This window comes from Megascapheus bottae, chromosome 12 (assembly GCF_031878675.1).
Source record: "Megascapheus bottae isolate mThoBot1 chromosome 12, mThoBot2.hap1, whole genome shotgun sequence".
Classification (NCBI taxonomy): Eukaryota; Metazoa; Chordata; class Mammalia; order Rodentia; family Geomyidae; genus Megascapheus; species Megascapheus bottae.
The window spans coordinates 48487962-48510606 of record NC_143520.1 but is presented as its reverse complement, the minus strand read 5'-3'; the positions used below and the strand labels follow the sequence as shown (position 1 = coordinate 48510606).

Genomic DNA, 22645 nt, shown 5'->3' with positions numbered 1-22645 from the left:
TCTACCAGTAGGCTAAACTCTCAGCCCCTGCTCTCAGTTTTAAAGGATAGTTTTGCTGGATACAGAATTTTCAGTTGTTTTCTTTTAGGATTTTAAATCTATCATCACATTGCTTCTGAAATGTTTCTATTAAAATATTGCGTATTTTATTAAGGATCCATAGTATGCATTAAATCACTGTTCTTGCTTTCAAGTCTGCCTCATTTTTCAACCATACTTTTTTTCTTTTTGAAATCCTCTGAAGCTTGGTGAGCTCTGTGTACTTGTATAAACACATTTTTCTTCAAATTTGGGCTGTTTTAGATCATTGCTTCTTCAAATCTCTCTCCCCCTTTCTTCTCAATTACTTCTGTTAGTTTCCTCTGGTTTCATCCTCCTTTCCCCAATCCTTTTCAAGGTTTAATCTTCTTTAAAAAAAAAAAATCTTTAAAGTGGTCTAGGAGTCTGGCCTTGTGGAAGAGTTCTACCATTTGAGCCACAGCACCACATCCCGCTTTTTTCTATATATCTGGTACTAAAGAGTCAAATATGGTGGGTCTTCATGCATGCTAGGCAAGTACTCTACCACTAGGCCAAACTCCCAGCCAAAAATCGTACTTTCTTTTCTTTTCTTTTTTTTTGGGGTCAGTCCTAGGGCTTGAACTCTGGGCCTGGGTGCTGTTCCTGAGTTCTTCAGCTCAAGGCTACTGCCCTTCCCCTTGGGCCAGAGCACCACTTCCAGTTTTCTAGTGGATAGTTAGAGATAAGAGTCTCTCAGTTTTTAGTGCCCTGACTCTGAACTGTGATTCTCACATCTCAGCCTCCTGAGAGGCTAGGATTACAGGCATGAACCACCGCACCTAGCAGATTGTTATACTTTCTTGTATATTAGTGGCATTTATTTTTATGCATGCCTGTGTGAATACATAGTACGACATTGGAAAGTAACCAAAAGAAAAAAAAAAGAATGTAGAAACAAATTACAAATTCCAGTTTTTCACCTGAAGGAAAGCTCAAATATAAGCAGAGGACAGCCTCACTAGATCAAGTTTCAGGATTCACAAAATATTCAGAATATTGAGGGTCTAAAACTAGCATACACATGCTGCCTAAATTCTAGCTGACATATGAATTATGTATGTACATGAAGACATAAGAGACCCATGAAAAAGAAGCAGTTAGAACTTTAAACAAATGACTAGATATTGCTCCCTCAAAATAAAGTAGAATATGGACTGTGGACAAGGCTGACTTACACGCATATATTTTCAATGCACAGTCTAAGTCATAAGAAATGCATATGCCAGATAGCCACCACTATCAAAAATAAGACATTTCCCTCACAATAAAATGCCCAGTGTTCCTTTGTAATGTTTTCAACTTTCAGGCAACAACTAATCAACTCAAACTTCTGGTTACTATGGTTCAAGTTTCTTTGTTCTATTATATGCATATATTACAATTTTTCTCCATTAGCTTGCTAGTGACATAAAACTTAACTCATGTTTGGAGTATTACAAGAAAAAAGCTACCTTGAACATTTATGTACAAATTTTTATAAGATCAGTTCTCCTTTTGGTTAAGTATCTAAAACTGTGATTTGTGCATGGCATATTAACATTTTATTTAACTTTAGAAGGAACTGGCAAACTGTTTTTCAAAGTGGCTGTATCTTTTTAAATTCTCACAAACTTTTTAGGGGGGAAACCAATATCTTGCTATTGTTGCTCAGGCTGGCCTCAAACTTGCCTAATCCAGGGTAGTCCTGATCTCACAAATCTCCTGCTTCAGCCTAGTGATAAGATTACAAGTGTATACTACCACTTACAATATTGGACAATCTTTGCCAATATTTGACATTGAAAGATTTTTTTTTTTTTTTTGCCAGTCCTGGAGCTTGAGCTCAGGGGCCTTGGGCACTGTCCTTGAGCTTTCTCAAGGCTGGTGCTCTACCATGTGAGCCACAGTACCTCTTCTGGTTTTTCCTGTGTAGGTGATACCAAGGAAGTGAACCCAGGGCTTTGTGCATGCTAGGCAAGCATTCTACCACTAGGCTATGCTCCTGACCCCCATATGTTTTTTCCCCTCAGTCCTGGGCTTTAACTCAGAGCCTGGACATTATCCTTGAGTTTTACTCAAGGCTAGCGCTCTACCATTTAAGCCACAGTACCACTTCCAGCTTCTTCTGTGTATGTGGTATCAAGGAATAGAATCCAGGGCTTTGTGAATACAAGGCAGGCACTCTACCACTAGGCCACACTCGTGGCCCTCATCAAAACATGTTTTTCATTTTGACCATTCTAGTGAGTGTGTATTGACCTTTCCTGGTTGTTCTACTTTACATTTCCCAGATGTACTGTCAGGGTGTTTAGCAGACATCCTTTCTCATAGTGAAAAGGTTCCTTTTGGTTAATATTTTCATTGTGAGTGAATGTTGAGTTTTATTTTATGTAAATTATGCTTCAATTACATTTATTTAGGTAAAAAAGAAAACAAATACAAAAAGCATCCCTAATCTAATGCATACCTGATGGTGAACCACAGTTCTAATAACTTTTATCTCTTAATTACCCTTAGCATGTAGTTTTCTCTATCACCTACAGTCAAACATTTTTCATAGTAACTTCATTATTTCAACCATCTTCCAATTGTAAAATACAAATTTCATGTTTGCAGTATAAATAAGTCCTATGTAAGTATAATCGTATGAATTAAAAGGCACTTCATATGTTGCTCAAATATTATCCTTTACCTCTCTATTGCTCTATCTTCCAGCCAAATTAAATTGGGATTACACATGAGAACCACTATACCCAGCTTTTTGCCGAATAGAAACTTGGTAACTTTTTGCTCAGGATGGCCTTCAACCACAGCCCTTCCAATCTCCACATCCTGAGCAGCTGAGATTACAGGTGTAAGCCACTGTACTCAGTAATCATTTTAATTCCTCAAATAGAGCATTTCTGTCTCCATTTCAAATATTTGCACCTGCTGCTGTTTCTTTCTAATACACTTCTCTGTATCTTAGATTCATCTGTAATACCCTGTCAAAATGCAGGAGCATAAAAATTGATACCTTTCCCCCAGTAAAGAGTACAAGAGGGCTGGGAGTTTGGCCTAGTGGTAGAGTGCCTTGCCTCGCATGCATGAAGACCCAGGTTCGATTCCTCAGTACCACATACATAGTAAAAAGCTGGAAGTGGTGTTGATGCTCAACTGGTAGAGCTCTAGCCTTCAGAAAGTCCAAGGACAGTGCTCAAGCCCTGAGCTCACGCCCAGGACTGGCAAAAAAAAAAAAAAAAAAAAAAAGAGTACAAGAAACAAAAAGGGCTATGGTCATAGCTTACATGGTAGCATGCTTAGTATCATGTAAGAATAAAAAAAACACAACAGAACACTACGAAACAAAACAATTACACTTAAAAGCCAAAGCTATGACAAATCAAAATACTGAGAAATTTCAGAAAGACAAAGCTTTGCCCTAAGTAATTTTGATTGTTGCACTAGAATTCCTTATCATGGAAGACTCTAAAGAAAAAGACAGGGGCCGGGAGTTTGGCCTAGTGGTTAAAGTGCTTGCCTAGCATGCGTGAAGACCCAGGTTCGAGTCCTCGGTACCACATACATAGAAAAAAAAAGCTGGAAGTGGTGCTGAGGCTCAAGTGGTAGAGCTCTAGCCTTGAGAAAGTCCAAGGACAGTGCTCAGGCCCTGAGCTCAAGCCCAGAACTGGCAAAAAAAAAAAAAAAAAAAAAAAAACCCCAAAGAAAAAGACAGCTAAGATTTTGTACTTCTTATATATGAGACAGAAACATACTATATATGCTTTATTAGTTTCTTTTATTCTTTTCCCTCCCTCCCTCCGTCTCTTCCTTCCTTTCTTTTTTTTTTGTGGGTCATGGGGCTTGAACTCGGCCTGGGTGCTGTCCCTGAGTTCCTCAGCTGAAAGCTACCACCCTATCCTTGAGCCAAGCCCCACTTCCCACTTTTTAGAGGTTAATTGGAGATAAGAGCCTCAGATCCTTTTGTGCCTGGGCTAGCTTTGGACCTCAATCCTCAGATCTCAGCCTCCTGAGTAGCCAGAATTACAGGCAAGAGCCATCGCACCCAGCAGTGGTTTAATTATAAGTGCAATGAAATTATTTTCAAAGTCTAATGTCAAATGCAGTATTCACTCTAGTCTTCTACATAAAACATCTATGTCCATTATTCATACTACATTATATATACCTCTCACAGGGGATTCATTCCTAAGCCATCCAATTGTTTATCTATCTTTAATTGTTTTTAAATCTTTTTTCTTAAAAATTTTAAATCTTAAAGCTTATTTTGAATACCAAAGATTACAAGAGTGAGTTACCAATTTCTGGCTATGGTTTATATTTTTTCTTTTTTTGGTCTTTTTCTTTTAATTTTTAAGTTGTTATAATAAAGGTGATATACAGAAGGAATACAGTTTCACAAGTTGGGTAAACATGATATGTATTTCTTAGGAGCATTATTATAATACTGTCAAACATTTCTAGGGTCAGGAGTTTGGCCTAGTGGTAGAGTGCCTGCCTAGCAAGCATGAAGACCCAGGTTCAATTCCTTGGTACCACATACATAGAAAAAGCCAGAAATGATGCTGTGGTTCAAGCGATAGAGCACTAGCCTTGAGAAAGCCCAGGTCAGGCCCTGAGGTCAAGTTCCAGACTGGCAAAAACAAAAAACAAACAACAAACAAAAAAACATTTCTAGTATTCATTACAAGTTATCCCCTCCCCCCATCCCCTCTCTTTCTTTCTTTCTTTCTTTCTTTCTTTCTTTCTTTCTTTCTTTCTTTCTTTCTTTCTTGTCAGTCCTAGGCTCAGGGCTTGAACACTGTCCTTGGGTTTGTTTTTTTTTCCAAGGCTAGAGCTCTACTATTTGAGCCACAGCACCACTTCTAGATTTTTTCCTATGTATGTGGTACCGAGGAATAGAATCTGGGTCTTTGTGCATGCTAGGCAAGCATTCTACCACTAGGCCAAACTCCCAAACTCCCAGTCCCTATCATCAATCAAAAGAACCATGATTATGAATTTAAAGAATAAGTAAAAATCTAGAATGTAGTGAGGATAGAAACTCAAAGTTTTCTCTTTACATTAAGAGGCATGAATTAGACTTTTCAGTTGTCTGAGACTGATCATTAAACTGGTACTAGATCTATGGGCTGACTCATAATTATGAATACCTAAAGTCAGTAACTTTGGGATTGAAACATCAAACTTCTAGTTCTTCAAATATAATTTTAACTACTCTTAAGTCATGAACATGGACAGATAGAAAAAAGTAAACTGAAAACAAAAAGTAACAGTTTATACTTACTGGATTATCTGTAGAATCATCAGCTAACTGTAATCCAAAATAGTCTCGTTCAGTCAAATCAAGATGCTTGAAGACTATATCCAACAGAACTTGTCCCTGATCATGTTTCTGGAAGAAATATAAAATCAATTTTGAGCCACATACTTTAATCTGCTTGGATTTTTTGTCCTTTTTTTAAAAATTAAATTTATAATTGCAGTTTTATATCAATGACTTAGCTGGGAGTAATGCCTTCACATGTGACCAAATTTTTGTTTTTTTGTCTATTTGTTTTACTATTATAGGATTATGAACTCAGGCCTATACTGATTTGGCTTTCTTGCCTGGGTTTTGCTGGTAATTTTGAAAATGGAGTCTCTTGGATTTTTCTCTCTGGGCTAGCTTTGAATTGTGATCTTCTGAGCTCAGCTTTGTGAGTAGCTGGAATTTCAGATGTGATCCATCAGTGCCTGGCATTGATACAACGGATTTTAAAGCAAACCGGCCAAAAAGTACATATGTGAAGATATTAAAAAAAAACAAAACTTTTGACTGAAAATACCTACTTTCATTCAGGGTATCATACAGTATTTTGGTTATTTTATACTATTGACATATGAACTTCTGTATACATCCATAGCATCTCATATGCCTTTTATTCATACGTGGACATAGATGACTAAATAAATTTAAAATATAATTTTCTGTAAAAAAAAGGGGAACTAAAAATCTTTAAAAATAATATGCAGCAAAACCTAGATACATAAGGTCACATATGATGAGGCTAAATGAAAGGATCTCCACAATATGGAAACGAGCTTAACATCATATAATTGTTGTTCTTAATGTACTATGTTCTCTTTTGTTGCCCTTTAGTCAATTTCATATTGTTACTGTATCTGATTTTATTACCTGGCATATTGTATATATGTTTATTTGAAATAGGAAAGGGAAGGGGGGAAAACAAGATGATTGGGAAAGGGTGGGGGGAGGGAAATGGCGACAAAAACATGAGAAGGGGTATCAATGTGTGAAAAGTAATGCACCTACTACCTGGCAAATATAACTGTAACCCCTCTATCGATTACAATTAAAAAATTGAAAAAAAGGGGCCGGGAGTTTGGCCTAGTGGTAGAGTGCTTGCCTAGCATGCATGAAGATTCCTCGGTACCACATACGTAGAAAAAAGCCGGAAATGGTGCTGAGGCTCAAGTGGTAGAGCTCTAGCCTTGAGAAAGTCCAAGGACAGTGCTCAGGCCCTGAGCTCAAGCCCAGGACTGGCAAAAAAAAAAAATTGAAAAAAAAAAAATAATATGCAGCAAATCTGAAAAAAGCCTACTATTTTGGTTACAAAAGTACTTATGGACTCTTTTCTGTGGCGCCTCCTGGGAGAGCAGCTGCTTCAACATGAAGCTGACTATCTCCTTCCCAGCCACTGGCTGTCAGAAACTCATCGAAGTGGGCGATGAACGCAAACTCCGTACTTTCTATGAGAAGCGTACGGCCACAGAGGTTGTCGCTGATGCTCTGGGTGAAGAATGGAAGGGCTATGTGGTCCAAATCAGTGGTGGGAACGACAAACAAGGTTTTCCCATGAAGCAAGGTGTCTTGACTCATGGTCGAGTTCGCTTGCTACTGAGCAAAGGGCATTCCTGTTACAGACCAAGAAAAACTGGAGAGAGAAAGCGTAAATCTGTTCGGGGTTGCATTGTGGATGCCAATCTGAGTGTTCTCAAAAAACCCAGGAACAAAGCACCCAAGATTCAGCGTCTTGTTACTCCACGTGTCCTGCAACACAAATGCCACTGCATTGCTCTGAAGAAACAACGTACCAAGAAGAACAAGGAGGAGGCTGCAGGATATGCTAAGCTTTTGGCTAAGAGAATGAAGGAAGCCAAAGAGAAACGTCAGGAACAGATTGCCAACAGGCGAAGGCTGTCTTCTCTGAGAGCTTCTACTTCCAAGTCTGAGTCCAGTCAAAAATAAGAGTCTTTAAGAGTAATGAATAAATAAGACAAAAAAAAAAAAGTACTTATGGAACATTTGAATGCTATCTCATGTTAACTTCACAACTAAAATAGACATTATTTCATTATCTCCTTGTTTTAGTAACAGTGCTTATAACTTTCACAAATCATAGCTACTAACTGGTAAAAAAAAAAAAAAAAAAAAAAAGACATAGCTGGGCTGGGAGTTTGGCCTAGTGTTAAAAGTGCTTGCCTAGCATGCATGAAGACCCAGATTCGATTCCTCGGTACCATATACATAGAAAAAAAGCCAGCAGTGGTGCTGAGGCTCAAGTGGTAGAGCTCTAGCCTTGAGAAAGTCCAAGGACAGGGCTCTGAGCTCAAGCCCAGGACTGGCAAAGAAAAAAAAGAAAAAGAAAAAAGAAAAAGAAAGCCCAAGCACAGTGCTCAGACCTTGAATTCAAGCCCCAGGACTGGAAAAAAAAAAAAAAAAAGACATGGCTGGATAATTTTCTAAAAAGGAAAAACAGAGAAACAATGAATATGAATATGATTCATCAACATGGAAATGGGAAAATATAATGACATTTCATGGGCAAAGTAACAATACTTATCACTGCTAACGGTGTATGTAGGTAGATAAAATAAGTGATAACAATGTTGGGCATGGTCTTAGGAGGTGGATACAGGAGGACTGTGAGTTCAGTACCAGACCAAGCAAAGTTAATGAGACCCTATCTTAAAAGAGCTCAACTGGTAGAACCCTCACCCATACCATGCAAGACCCTGAGTCCAATCCTCAATACCACATATACAGAAAGTAATGAAGGGAGATAACATAATATTGATCATTTCTGGCATGTTGACTTTAGCACTAAAATAAAATCCATTGTTGGGGGAAATAGCTACATAAATCAATGTTTATTGAACTATTTAAAAAAATATTAGGAAAGCACAGTAGTTAACAGAAACAGTAAATAATATTTGTACCAATTGTCACTGACTGGCTACAAGCTAGATTCCAACATTAAGGACACATATTTTTATAATATGAAAAGTATAGAGGTACAACAAATTCCAGAACTAGCAATTTTTTGCAAATGAGACATAATAAAGCATAAAGTATCTTTTCTTTCTTTTTTGCATTCCAGTGCTATTTGTCTTGGACTTTGGCAATTCTATATACAACAATGTTCAAGACTTTTCATCATTTCTTATTGATCAGAACTGGGTCAAATGACTATTTGACAGATAGTGGGAAATGCATGCTTCCAACATTGCTTCTCACTGCTAGTGCCTGAAAATATTTCTTCACATGGATGCAACTTACCTCTCCTACCTTCTCTCCCATAGACTAAACTGATGTGGGGAAGAGACCAAACATTGCTTTTATAAAGCTACTAAGGTGTTTCTAATATATACTCACATGAATGATACCAGAATATTGTATTAGGTCAATTTCTTGGTTGTGGTATTAGGTAACTGTAAAATTACCATTAGTGAAAATAGGGTGAAGGATACATATAAACATTTGATCTTAAAAAGACTTATCTAAAGACTTGATTCAATTCCTTGGTACCACATACAGAGAAAAAAGCCAGAAGTGTTGTTGAGGCTCAAGTGGTAGAGCTCTAGCCTTGAGAAAGTCCAAGGACAGTGCTCAGGCCCTGAGCTCAAGCCTAGGACTGGCACCAAAAAATATAATAAAATAAAATAAAATTTTGTAAGAGTGTCTAAACTATCACACAGGCCTTTAGAATATATCCCTTATATGTTAGTATTTAAAATTTTCCTATTTTCATTCTCAGCAATACAATTTTTAAAAAATTTAAAAATAAAAACTCGCTTCTGTTTTGTGGAGTTCATTTCAATAGCATCATTTTATATGATCATATGCACATAGCTGTTGAGTCCTTGTGATCCTCTCCATAAAATATCCTTCTTTGTTCTTTAAAAAAAAATTGTTAAGTAGTTTTACAAAGAAGCTATACAATTCAGGTTATGAGCACAGTCCAGGCCTGGAGTCACGGTTAAAGTGGTAGAGCTCAGCCGTGAAAAGTCAAGTAAAAGCACAAGGCACAAGGCCTGAGCTCAAGTCCAAACACCAGCAAAGGAATACAAGGAAGGAACGAAGGAACAAAGGAAGGAAAGAACGAAGGAAGGAAAGAATGAAGGAAGGGAGAGAGGGGGGGAGGATTGCTAGGATTTTTCAATTAGCTAACTAGCTCTTTATAGTTGCTATTCACTGATAATATATGAAATACTTTAGTTCATGAGAAAGCTCAGTTTCAAAAACACAGAATCAAGAGAATCTATGATTCGACCAAAGGAAAGGTAAGAGAAAGGTTAAAAAAAAATTCAGCTGAGAGCTAGGTGCCGGTGGCTCATACCTATAACCCCAGCTGCTCAGGAGGCTGAGATCTAAGGATTGCAGTTCAAAGCCAGCCCAGGCACTAAATAGTTTGTGAGACTCCAATTAACCACTAGCAAACAGGAAGTGGCCCTGTGGCTCAAGGGGTAGGATGGTAGCCTTGAGCTGAAGAGCTCAGGGACAGCGCCCCTAGGCCCAGAGTTCAAGCCCCACCACTGACAAAAAAATCCAGCCGAGGACTGGGAGTGTGATTCAAATGGTAGAGTACCTGCCTTGTTTAGCGTAAGTCCTGAGTTCAAGCCCCAGTATTAGGGAAAAAAGGTCCAACTGAAAAAGTAATACAAATAAATTGCTCATTCCTTACTCTCTATTGCTAAAAATGTAATAAAATAGACTGAATAAGTTATAACCAAAATAGGTTTATTTTGTTCATGGTTCTTCAAGTGCTGGCCTTTGCTCTGGTAGAGTCCAAAGACATGGTAAGAAACAGTGAACATAGGCAAGGTAGGCTTGAACATAAATGTCCCCTACAGGTTCAGCTGTTGAAGACTTGGCCTCTGGTTGGTGGTACTATTTTAAGAGGTGCTGGAAATGTAAGGAAGTGCAGGCCTTGTAGGTGAAAACATGTCCTTGGGGGCTATTTATGGCCCTGCCCCTTCCCTTCTCATTATTTCTGATGGCTATAAGGTAACAACCATGATGTTTTTGCCTTACCACTGCCCAGAAGCAACAGAGTTAGGCAGCCCATCATGGATTGAAAACTGACACAATAAGCCAAAAGAAATCTCTTTCCCTCTAAGTTATTTTTCTCAGGTTTCTGTCAGTGATGACAAACTAACAAGAAAAATGGTAACAGAACCGGGGCTGTTGCTATAACCACTTGATCATGTGGCTCAGAAACTTTTGGAAATGGTTTATAGAAGAAATTAAGAAAATTTATTAGAGATTCAGTCTAGGTAAGTCCTGGGATCCTACAAGCAGAACTTGGTGATTCTGATGGACAGGCAGAAGACCAGAAGGAAAACGAGAAAGCAGGTAATAGACTAGGCTCATGATTCAGATGGGAATGACAGATGAGAAGTCATTCATATTACACTGTGGCAAACAAAACAAACAATCTATTCTATATTTTGAACAACCCCCTAGACTATGCCAAAGTTAAATGTCAGGAAGTAGCGCATCTGAGAGAGAAAATTTCAGAACAGAAACTCTGGCATAATTATTATTGCTATTTGTTTTCAGCTAGGGTTATAGTGACAAATGGAAGCAGAAAGATTTGAAATATGTTCAGGTTAGGCCACAAAAGAGCATTTACATTTCTGGAAAAGGAGGGTATAGCTGATAAAACAGATCCACAGCATCAAGAAAAAATTGATTATTTTTTGTACCAGGACAATAGGAACATTGCTCTGAATATACCTCTAGACCACCATAGGGTCTAGAGCATAAAAGTGTAAAACTGGGCTGGGAATGTAGCTTAGTGGTAGAATGCTCGCCTCATCTGCATGAAGCCCTGGGTTGGATTCCAGAGTACCACATATGCAGAAGAAGTGGAAGTGGCACTGTGGCTCAAGTGGTAGAACACTACCCTTGAGCAAAAGGTGTCCAAGGACAGTGCGCAGACCCTCAATTCAAGCCCCAGGACTGGTACACATTCACACATACAAAAGTATGAAACTATTTGAAAGACTTCTCCTTGAGAAGAAAGTGCTGTCTGGGCACTGTTCACAAAAGGCCATCTGGGGAAATGTTTCTGTGATTTCAGCAGGCACTCACAGGCCACTGTAGCCATAGTCCAAAAGGACTTGGCTGTTGCTCAAGTTGACTGCAGATCCTATAGTTGTCCATGAGATGCTGGTTTTACAAGCATGTAGAAGGCTTGGGAGGGTCATGAAGTCTTCAACTCCAATTTCAGCGCAAAGCTTGAAAGGCTAGGCAATGTATAGCAAGCAGGGTTTGGTTCCTGGTGGGAAACCCCTGAGCAGGCAACGTAAGAGTATGGTTAGAGACAATGGAGACCTCTGGGAGTTGAAGATTTCAGGAACTAAGAACACCTGACAAGGCAAACAGCCGGCAGTTAACTGAGCCAATCCAAAAGGTAGGCTGCATGGGCTACAAATGGCAGGTCTGTAGGATGGGGGTCTGTGTAAGCCCTTGGACACTCGCATCTCAGTGCCATGTGGCTCCAGATGGCTAGTATGGATCTGTAAGATTTGAAGTTTGCATGCTGGGTTTTATTTGGTCTCATCTCTCCTGTCTGTACCCCATTTTTCCCTTCGAAGTGGAAATTTTATTCTGTAACACTGTATCTTGAAGTACATCATTTGCCTTTTTATTTTCACAGACATGAGTTAATTTCTGAGTCTCAGAGGAAACTTAGGACTTAACTTCTGAGTAATACTGGAAGTTTGGGGACTTTTGGGAAGAATAAATATATTTTCAGTTATACTCAGGATAGTTACATCATGTTACAATTATGACCTTGCTCTTGTCTTTATTTAGAGATTAAATATGGTTTTAGCACATGTATTTGATTGTCAAGTTGACAAGGGATACACTTTGCAAAATCAATCTTGATTGTCAACTTATTAGATAGATGCTTAATCTAATCAAGAGATTAATAAGACATGCCTCTGGGTACATGTGAAGGCATTTCTAGAGACAACTGACTTATAGGACAATAAATGAGGACAATAATTGAATGTGTGCAATAGCATTCAAAAGGCTGAAGGCCCAAGTGGAATAAAAGTAGAAAAGGGAAGAACAGACAGCACAGACACTGTGCTTTGTTACCTGTCTGCTGTGATATAAGCTCCCCATCATGAGATGTTTCACCTTGCCTCAGGCTCACAGCAATGGCTGTGAACTGAAATCTCTGACTCCGAGACCATTTTCCACATAATCATGTAGGAAGTTAGGGAGGTCAGTAAAACTAAATGATATAGTAAAGTTTGCTCCATTTTATTTATTCTAAATACATAGCATGTCTTTTTTTATAAAATGACTAAAATCCTTCAGACTACCATCAGAGTATGGACTTTGATCACTTCTCTGTAGATGAATAATTCATTTTGGCAACAAATTACTGGAGTTTAAAGAAAGGAGATTAATGACAACATAAGCTTTAATAGAGACAAACATAAATGTGGTGGTTTTTATAAAAAAATAAATAAAAAGAAGGTAACTTACTGGTAGATAATTTAAAATTAGAGGAGAAAATTACAATGTTATGAAAACTCAAACTTTACCCCCAACAACAAAGAAAATCTAATTCTAATGTGTTATATGATTCAGCTTGTGCACATTTGCAGTTATAATAATAGCTTACACCTGTAATATAAATACATTTATAAATCTTTATGTGGGTGGGTAGAAAGTACAAACAGGAGTAAAAGGGAACTAAACTTCTTAAATGAGAAATTGATAACCCCTAAAACTGAAAATTTAAGCAACTAAAACGTGAAAACTCTCTGTACAAGTACTTAAATATCTTTTTTAAAAACATGAAAAAATTCTGATTCTGAAAATCTTTTTATAATTTCTTTGGGAATTCTTTCCCGCCCCTACCCTCATCGTCATGGAGCTTAAATTCTGGGCCTGCGCACTTAGACTCAAGACTAATGCTCTACCACTTTAAGCCATACCACCACTTCCGGCTTCTTGGTGGTTAACTGGAGATAAAAGCTCAGAGACTTTTGTGCCCAGGCTGGCTTTGAACAGCAATCCTCAGATTTCAGCTTCCTGAGTAGCTAGGATTACAGGCACGAGTCACCAGTGCTCAGCCTGGGAATTCTTAAAATATTTTTCTTGGTAATTGTTTTGACTATGTTTCCATTAGCCTTTGAATTTGACACTTAACATTTTTTGCCAGTCCTGGGCTTGAGCTCAGGGCCTGAGCACTGTCCTTGGGCTTTCTCAAGGTTAGAACTTTATCACTTGAGCCTCAGCACAACTTCCGGCTTTTTTCCATGTATAAAGTACCGAGGAGTCAAACGGGGGTCTTCGTGAATGTTAGGCAAGCACTCTACAACTAGGCCAAACTCCTGGCCCCGACACTTAATTTTTAATGTACTTACTTGTTTAGTTTCTGTAGAGAAAAGCAACAGCTGTTATATATATATATATATATATATATATATATATATATATATGAGTAATTAGTAATAGTGTTGTAACAAACATTTTTCTAAATATACATGAATTTTCTCTTTGTTTTAAAACAACAACCAATATTGCTATGTAGCCCAGATAGGACTCCAGTTTACAATTCTTTCTTAAGCTTTCTGAATGCTGAAATTACAGGTGTATACCACCACACCTGGCTCATATGTTTCCTTCTGTGCTTTCTTTGATTTGTTTATAGCAAAGTTCAGAACTGATAGTTTTGGCTATTTCTTTTGTAGTTATTTAATGTAAAAACGGGCTGAAGGTACGCACTGAATATATCAAATAGGTTTTTATTTTTAGCACTGAAATTCATTATGTATATGATCCTTTCCGAAATGAAAATGAGTAGAGTGATTCCAAGTAAATGTTTCATTTAATTAAACCATTCATTCTTGTAATTCCTTTAGTTTCCCATATTTATCTCTGTCTACCTGTCATCCCAGTCTTTCTGATTCTACTTGTACTACTGACTAGGTTAAGTAATACTTTAAGAGATGAAAACATAAAAGCATCAATCAACAAAACTTTTCATAAACCCAAGCTCTGACATGATTAGATATATACTTTATTCTCTATCAGAAAGAAAAATCTGTGACAAATCTTTCAATAACTGAAGCACTATTATCATCCATATCTGAGTAAACAGAGACAGAAAACAGTTTTAAATTTTAGTATCCTTAAGACAAATATTTCTAAAAAGGGAGGAAAAATGTAGACACAATAGAAAAATAAAAACATTCTCAATTAGCAACCTTTTTTCTTTAAATACTGAAACTTAGAAAACTTCTTTGAATTGTGCATTAAATAATGTATTGAATAAGTTACAAAATTTGAATACCCTTTCACTTTTTAAATATAAAATTGTATACATATGTCCTTATACATACATACTCAAAACAACAAAATTAAGTATTATATATAATATATACATACATATCATATACATGTATGTACACATATATTACTGACTTATATGTTATATATATATTATATGTATATAATATGTATTAGCTATATGTTTGTACATTTAGATGTTTTATAAAGTAGGACACACCTATATAAACAACTCAAACAACATAAAGAAGCAAGGGACAGTTACAGGAGAAAATGACTTGAAAAAATAAACATGGGCACATTAATGTGCCAAATTCAGGGCACGATTGTGCCTCCAAGAGTTGGCAAACTTCATTTTCTTAATAAATCCATAGCAGTTTTTTGATATACCATGAATTTTCAGAACCCTGACACTTTTAAAGAACAACCTACTTTACCTTTTTTTGGACTCTGAGTATGACTCTAATAACCCTACCAAGCTGAATCTGGTAACTATTGTTACATGGTTCTAGAGCCAGCTCAGAAAAGGCAGTATGTCTCCAACTTTTCTAAGAAATCAGTCACTATACTAGGAAGAAGTTCAGGGTATACAGAAAGGTCTTACATAGGTGTTCGAGACTGTGAGGTTTCAGGTAATGCTCACATGATTGAACACGCTTTGAAATAATTATAACCTCTAGCCTTTGAAGTACTTCAGTTAAGTTCTGACACAGAAAAGAACAGATACAAGTTGTTTCTGTGCAAATCCCTCAATTACAGAGTTCCTGAGCATAACAAGTGGTTGCTTTATGTCATGAAGTTTTGGGTGGTTTCTCATACAGTGACAAGACAGTAGTACTTGGAGCAGGTTGTACTCCTCAGCCATTCCATGTCACACATGTTACTGTTCAATAACAACATCAAAGTAAAGCCAATTTTGAATAATATAGTCATCTCTATTAGGACTAGCTGTTAAGTATGTTTATATAAACAAAAATATATGTAAATTAAATAAGTATACTATTGTCAACTAAAGTATAAGAGAAACATTACATGAAATAGAAAACATAAATCATTTTAGATTATTTTGAGATAAAGGAGTATAATGAAAATAAAAACTAAATGTAAACTTATACTTGATTTAGGAATTAAGTTTATAACCCCTTCCAAAGATTTCTAATGAGCTAAACAGGAAAAAGGGTTAATTTTAAGAAAGAGGGTAGTGGGGGGGGGGGTGGGAGTTTGCCCTAGTGCTTGCTTAGCATGCATCAAGACCCAGGTTCGATTCCTCAGTACCACATACATAGAAAAAGCCAGAAGTAGTTCTGTGGCTCAAGTGGCAGACCACTAGCCTTGAGAAAGCCCAAGCACAGTGCCCAGGCCCTGAGTTCAAGCCCCAGGACTGGCATTTAAAAAAAAAAAAAATTGGGTTGGAGCATAGCCTACCCGTAGAGTGCTTGCCTAGCATCCACGAAGCCCTGAGTTTGATTTCTTGGTACCACATACTCAGAAACAGCCGGAAGTGGCACTGTGGCTTAAGTGGCAGGGCGGTAACCTTGAGCAAAAGTGTTCAAGGACCTCAGCCTCCTAAGTAGATAGGATTACAGGCGTGAGCTACTGGTGCCCAGCTTATAAGTTTCTATTAGTCAGAAAATTTTATGAAGCAGAATTCTCTTCATTTCATATTATTTCTGCTTTGTAGCAATCTGTTTATAAACAACAAAATATTACATTGAAAGACTAAGTATTATTATTATTCCAGTCCCGGGGCTTGAACTCAGGGCCTAGATGCTAACTCTGAGCTTCTTTTGCTCGAAGGTAGCTCTCTACCATTTGAACCACAGCTCTACTTCTAGCTTTTTAGTAACTTATTGTATAAAGTCTCACAGACTCTTGCCCAGGCTGAATTTGAACCATGATCCTCAGATCATCCATGATCCTCAGATCATGGTAGCTTGGATTAATTACAGGCATGAACTACCAGCACCTGACCAAAAGTTTAACATTTAGAAGAGTATAATGAACTATTAGATAATCTCCTTAGAGTTATTATTAATGTCAATTTTATTAAGCTAAAGCACCTTTTCTAAAGTGAAATGATTTGGAACTTGAAGATAACAATGACCCTGTAAAGTTTAAACTTAACTAGTAGATATTAGTATTTTACTTAAATATTTCAAAGTATAGAAATACTCATGAAATACAGCAGGAAAGTGATGTAACAATATATAGCTGAGGCTTGTAACTAAGGAATTTGAGTCTGAATATGGACATATTAGATACTAGTATCTCCCTAATGTTAAATTTGGGGATAATGGGCTAATGTAAAATGTGAAGATCATTTTATGATGATACTGTGTAAATTTAGAAGATTCTTAGGTTGCTGAAGTGCTTATGGGCCCTGGTACTTCCAAGTTTGCTACTTGCTTTCAGAAGGTTGAAGAAAAGCAAAGGAAGATAAAATATACATGCAAAACGTTAATACCAGATCAATCTAAAAAAAGGGAGTTGAGTAGTCAGTATATTACGTTCTCTCATTTTCTACAGGTTTGAAATTATAAAATAATTTATGTATATATCAAGACATGTACAAGAATGTTCACAATAATATTACTCACAGGGGCCTAAAATGTTAGCAATTCAAATATATACCAACAACAAATTAAAAAAGCAAACTGGTAAATAGAGAAACGGCTATATTTATATAAAAGGGCAGTGTACCGCAATTAAAATGAACCCCTTACTATTAACACATCACATAACATGCACATATGTGAAACTTAGAAGTAACAATGAGCAAATGAAGCTAGGCACAAACAGGATGAACAAACATTTGTTGGACAAATATTTCAGATATTGCTAAAATAAGAGCTGTCATCTTTATTTAGCAAGTTTTACTGACTAATATACAAGATTACAATGGAAAAGCATAAATTATTTAGGAGAACAAATTCCTTTCAGGCATTTATAAAAACTACCCAGCTCAAGTAGTAGAGCTCTAGCCTTGAGAAAGCCAAAGGATAGTGCTCAGGCGCTAATTTCAAGCCCCAGGACTGGCAAAAAAAAAAAAAAAAGTACCCTGGATCTCAGCCACTTTGAGAGAATTAACAGGCATGTGCTTCAAGAGTCCAGTTAAAAAACTTTCTTAATAAGCTTTTTCAAAATGTATTACAAATTAATGTTTCTATTTTTAAAATAAGTTTAGATTAATATCCAGAGATGAGGAGAAAGAACAGGAAACTGAAGAGGAGATAAAATACTTACATTAACTCTGAATGCTTGCACAGTATTATCCAGAAGAAGGATGTTGCAAACAACCTCTGTATGCTGTCTGTCTCGGGCCAACTCTGATGCTCGTACATTGTAGGTTCTGCCAGCAGGCAATCGGAAACGTGAGGTCATTACTGTCCACACAAGATCTAAGTTTTTTTTAAAAAAAGGACACTTCACTAAATAAACGGATACTGGAAGATAAAATTTAAGATAAAAACTATTATATACTAAATTAAAATGTATAAAAAGTTATAAATCTTGCAACATCAGGATAAGAACTATAGGCATTATATATATATATATAGTTCATCATCAAAACTATTTTTAACTGACCATTAAATCGAATTAATACACAGAAGTCCTATCTCAGTTAAAACCTATGTAAACTTAAGAGTTTAAAAGTGAGAGAATATGCCACATCACAAAGTTGGATGTTACTCACTGATGTATCTGAAAACACAGCACAATGTCAACAGGAGGGAAGATTATTTAACTTCAGCCAGCCCTTCCTTTCTTTAAAACAACATTTTTGGGGATACATGGAGGAAATATGTCATCTTTCTAATCTTAGCCTCCCACAAAGCTTGCAATGACAGACATGTACCACTACTCCATCCGGTAATGGGTTCAAAAAGAGTCTCTCAACTATTAGATCCAAACAGTACAAGAGCGAGGACTCAATATTTGCATACCCAATGCTATGGACATGGTATTGGAAATATAAACACAACTACATAGTCATAAAAACCTATGACTCTATAGATATAATGTTTTATTTCATAAATTAATATGTATCTATGATATACAAACGCTTAGCCTAATTTTGATTATGTTCTAAAAACTAAGTGCCAGTGATTGTATATAGAGACTCCCTTCTTGAACACTTGTTTGTTAAACATGTCATTTGAAATATGATGTAAAAATCAATGTTAATAAACTCTTTAAAAAAGCAGGAGTCTCTCAAACTTTTCTGTACAGGCTGTCTTTGAGCAGTGATCCTCCCATTTCAGAAGTTAGATTACAAGTGTGAGGCATCAGTGCTTTTATTTTATGGCTTATTAATCTTGAGAAATGAAATAAGTAGAAAGCTTTAGATTACTAATCTTTGCTTTAAAATTTTTAATGGAAGAGGGTAAACCTCAGCTCGCCTTTCAAGAACAGAAATCATACTGGTATCAATATTATCTATTAAAAGACAATAAAGATGCAGGATGCTGGTGGCTCATGCCTATAATCCTAACTACTCAGGAGACTAAGATCTGAGGATAGCAGTTAAAAGTCAGGCCCTGCAGGCAAGTCAGTAAGACTGTTATCTTCAATGAGTTGTCTCCCAAAAGCCACTACGCCACTACTTGAGCTATGGATCAATGGATCAAGTGATAGTGTGCAGGTACAAAACAAAAAAGCTTAGGGACAATGCCCAGGTGCATATGTACACACACACACACACACACACACACACACACACACACACACACACACACACCCCCAAAACTGCAGGGAATCTGTGGTTAACACCTTAAACCTAGCTTCTCAGGAGGCTGAAATCTGTAAAGTGTGGTGTCAGGCTAGCCTCTGCAGGAAAGTCCTTGAGATTTATGCCCAAATATCCACCAAAAAAGCCACAAGCGGGGATGTGGCTCAATTGGTAGGGTAGTAGTCTTAAGCACATATGCACATACATATGCACACAATACCTAAACATAACACATGGGGGGGGGGAAACAAGGAAAAAGAAGCTAGGCCAAAGCCAGCAGCTCACATCTGTAATCCTAGCTACATCGGAAGTAGAGATCAACAGGATCACAGTAGCTAGGTGCAACGGCATGTACTTGTCTTTCAGCTACATGAGAGGCTGAGAGTTGAAGGACTGAGATTCCAGAAGACAAAAAGAAAAAAAAAAAAGGATACAGGACTATCCCAACAGAGATAGTTGGATGTAGTAGCATGTGTTCATAATCCGTGCCTATAATCCTACTCACGTAAAAATTAAAACTGTAAGAGTAAAAATAATATAGGTAATTGTCAAAATGAACACTAAACTTTGGAAGTTAACAAAAAGACTACAACACTTGGAATAGTATTTTAAAAGATCAAAATAAGCAGCTCGATCTCACTCAGCAAGGACAATGAGATTTGTGGCACCTTAATGTGACCTATCCCTTACTCCCAACTACATAGTGGGTTTGAAGTTCAACAAACTAGAAATTATGATGGCTACAGAAAGCCTTCCAATCACTGGATGACAAAAACTATGAAGCTCCCTGCAAAGACCCAAGTCTGGAGAACTATCATTATTTTGACTATTTAAACAGATATCTAGAAACTCCTCCTTACACAGCATTCCTACTTTACCTGACAAAAAATATGTTTAAGTGAAAATACCTTTATATCAAAACAATATCAATAGTAATTATTCAATATCACAGCAGCCAGAACAATAATAGTTGGAGTAAAAAAAGATTACCACCACAAAAATGGACAAGTTGGAAAATCTGATGCCCTTAAACGACTTTTATAAGTTCCAACTTACCTAGGCACCAGTGGTTCATGACTTTAATCCTACTTTTCTGCCAGCCCAGGCATAAAAGTAATGAGACTCAGATCTCCAATTAGCTACCAAAAAGCCAGAAGTGGAGCTGTGGCTCAAGTGGTAGAGCATTAGACTTGAGCAACAAAGCTCAAGGACAAGTGTCCAGGCCCTGAATTCAAGCCCCAGGACTGGTGCGCGTACACAGGTACACACACACACACACACACACACACCCAGTTCCAACATATTCCTGGGAATTCAGAAGGAATCAGCAAATAAAGAATTGTATGTGTCCCCAGGGAAAAGCTAAACGGTCCCCATCTCTTACCTACCAGTGACCATGAATCATTCCTGCACAGCCAGGAAGTAAAATCAGCTCTATAAAATAAACACTAAAGTCACCTGTAGGAAAAGATGGGAAAACTTACTCCTTTGAACTATTATTTAAGGAAGTATCTGTTCAATCATTTGTTGCCAACTAAATTAATTCAACAGAGATAATGGAGGCTATACATGGCATACAATACAACTTTATAAAATTACTTCAGGAAGGTCTCTAGATAGTGACAATAAAAATGGCAACAATAAAAGACCCAGCAAAGAAGGAACACGGGGAATAAAAAGGACTGAATAAAAACTACTTGAAGGATTCCCACATTGAACTCACTAAACAAAGACTTAAAATCAGGTATTATGAAAATGTTCAAAAACTAACACAAACCACAACTACAAAACTAAACAAAACATGAGAACAATATCACATCAAACTTAAAATAAATGAGGATATATCATTTTAATCAGTAGGTTCAGAATACTGTGGTTGAACACAAATATTTTAAATGAAAAGTTCAATGAATGAGCTCAAAAACAGATTAAAGCAGACAGCATAGTCAATTAAAATTAGCAGACAATAGCTAGTCACAGAAACAGAATCTTAAAAAAAAAAGTAAGCCAGAAAAACAATAAACAAAAAAGGAGAGCAGATGGAATACTTGAAGAAACAAAACATTTGGTTTAGAAAAATTAATCTACACATGGAAAAAGCAAAGTGACCTCAAACTGGGATAAATCTAAAAGATCTATTCGTGTACAGTGTATGGTGTGTGCGTGTGTTTGTATGTGTGTGTGTATCTTGGTCAAATTGCTGAAAACAAAGAAAATAAAATCTTGTGCCAGAGAAAAATGACTCATCACTTACAAGTAACCCTCAGTAACAGCCAGAGGCATATCTAATCAAAAAACTTGAAGGCCAGAAAACAAGGAGATAATCAGAGAAATGGAAATCAATCCACAGAGACTTCAACTCACTCTAATAAAAATGGCTACCATCAAGAAAACAAAAACACTGTTGAGGAAAGGAGAGAAGGAACATTTTATACACTGTGTGGTGGAATGTAAATCAGTGAAGCCACTGTGCAAATGAGTATGGAGAGTCCTAAAAAAATTAAAAATCAACCTACCATATGATCCTACTATACCATTTCTGGAGATAAATACACACACACACACACACACACACACACACACACACACACACACACAAAACAAAGTAGCTTAATAAACATTCATCTGAACAATCATGTTTATTGAAATAATATTCATAAGAGCTATAATAAAATCAGACTAAATGCCTATTAATGAAAAATGGTTAAGAAAAATGCAATACAGAAACATGATGGTTTTTTGTTTTGTTTTGTTTTGTTTTTTTCTGTGCCAAAGAATGAAATCATGTCTACAAGAAAATGGATGGAACTGGAGATCATATGTTAAGCAAAATGAGCCAACCTCAGAGATAAATATCACATTTTCTCTTGTATTTGGAAATTGAGAGGAGGGAAAAGGACATTAAAGTTAAAGGGGGGGGCTAATTAGAGATAGGAAGGAGCGGAGAGACACAAAGATCAAAGTATATGATATTCATGTAAAATGCCATAATAAAACCATTACTTTGTACAATTAAATACAAGTAAACCAAAGCTGTATTTAAGCATCAATAAATTCATTTCTTTTTTTTTTTTTGCCAGTCCTGGGCTTGGACTCAGGGCCTGAGCACTATCCTTGGACTTTCTCAAGGCTAGAGCTCTACCATTTGAGCCTCAGCACCATTTCCGGCTTTTTTCTATATGTGGTACCAAGGAATCGAACCCCGGTCTTCATGCATGCTAGGCAAGCACTTTAACCACTAGGCCAAACGCCCGGTCCCAAGCATCAATAAA

The 22645-nt window shown here is 36.9% G+C and overlaps 1 protein-coding gene and 1 pseudogene across 4 annotated transcripts in view; one reads left to right on the top strand and one right to left on the bottom strand.

Annotated features, from left to right (window-relative positions):
- Positions 1-22645, bottom strand: part of Ptpn4 (protein tyrosine phosphatase non-receptor type 4) — a 113729-nt gene that overhangs the window by 64257 nt on the left and 26827 nt on the right. For all 4 annotated transcript variants that reach the window (XR_016537270.1, XR_016537271.1, XM_090342955.1 and 1 more), the window contains exons 2-3: positions 17888-18042; positions 5327-5434 (exon numbers count right to left, since the gene is read on the bottom strand). Coding sequence is in view for 2 of the 4 variants with exons in the window: in XM_090342955.1 (XP_090199081.1) it covers positions 5327-5434; positions 17888-18025 (246 nt within the window). In the remaining 2 variants the exon portion in view is untranslated. The remainder of the gene's footprint in view (positions 1-5326; positions 5435-17887; positions 18043-22645) is intronic.
- On the top strand, positions 6680-7313 carry LOC150056513 (small ribosomal subunit protein eS6 pseudogene; annotated as a pseudogene).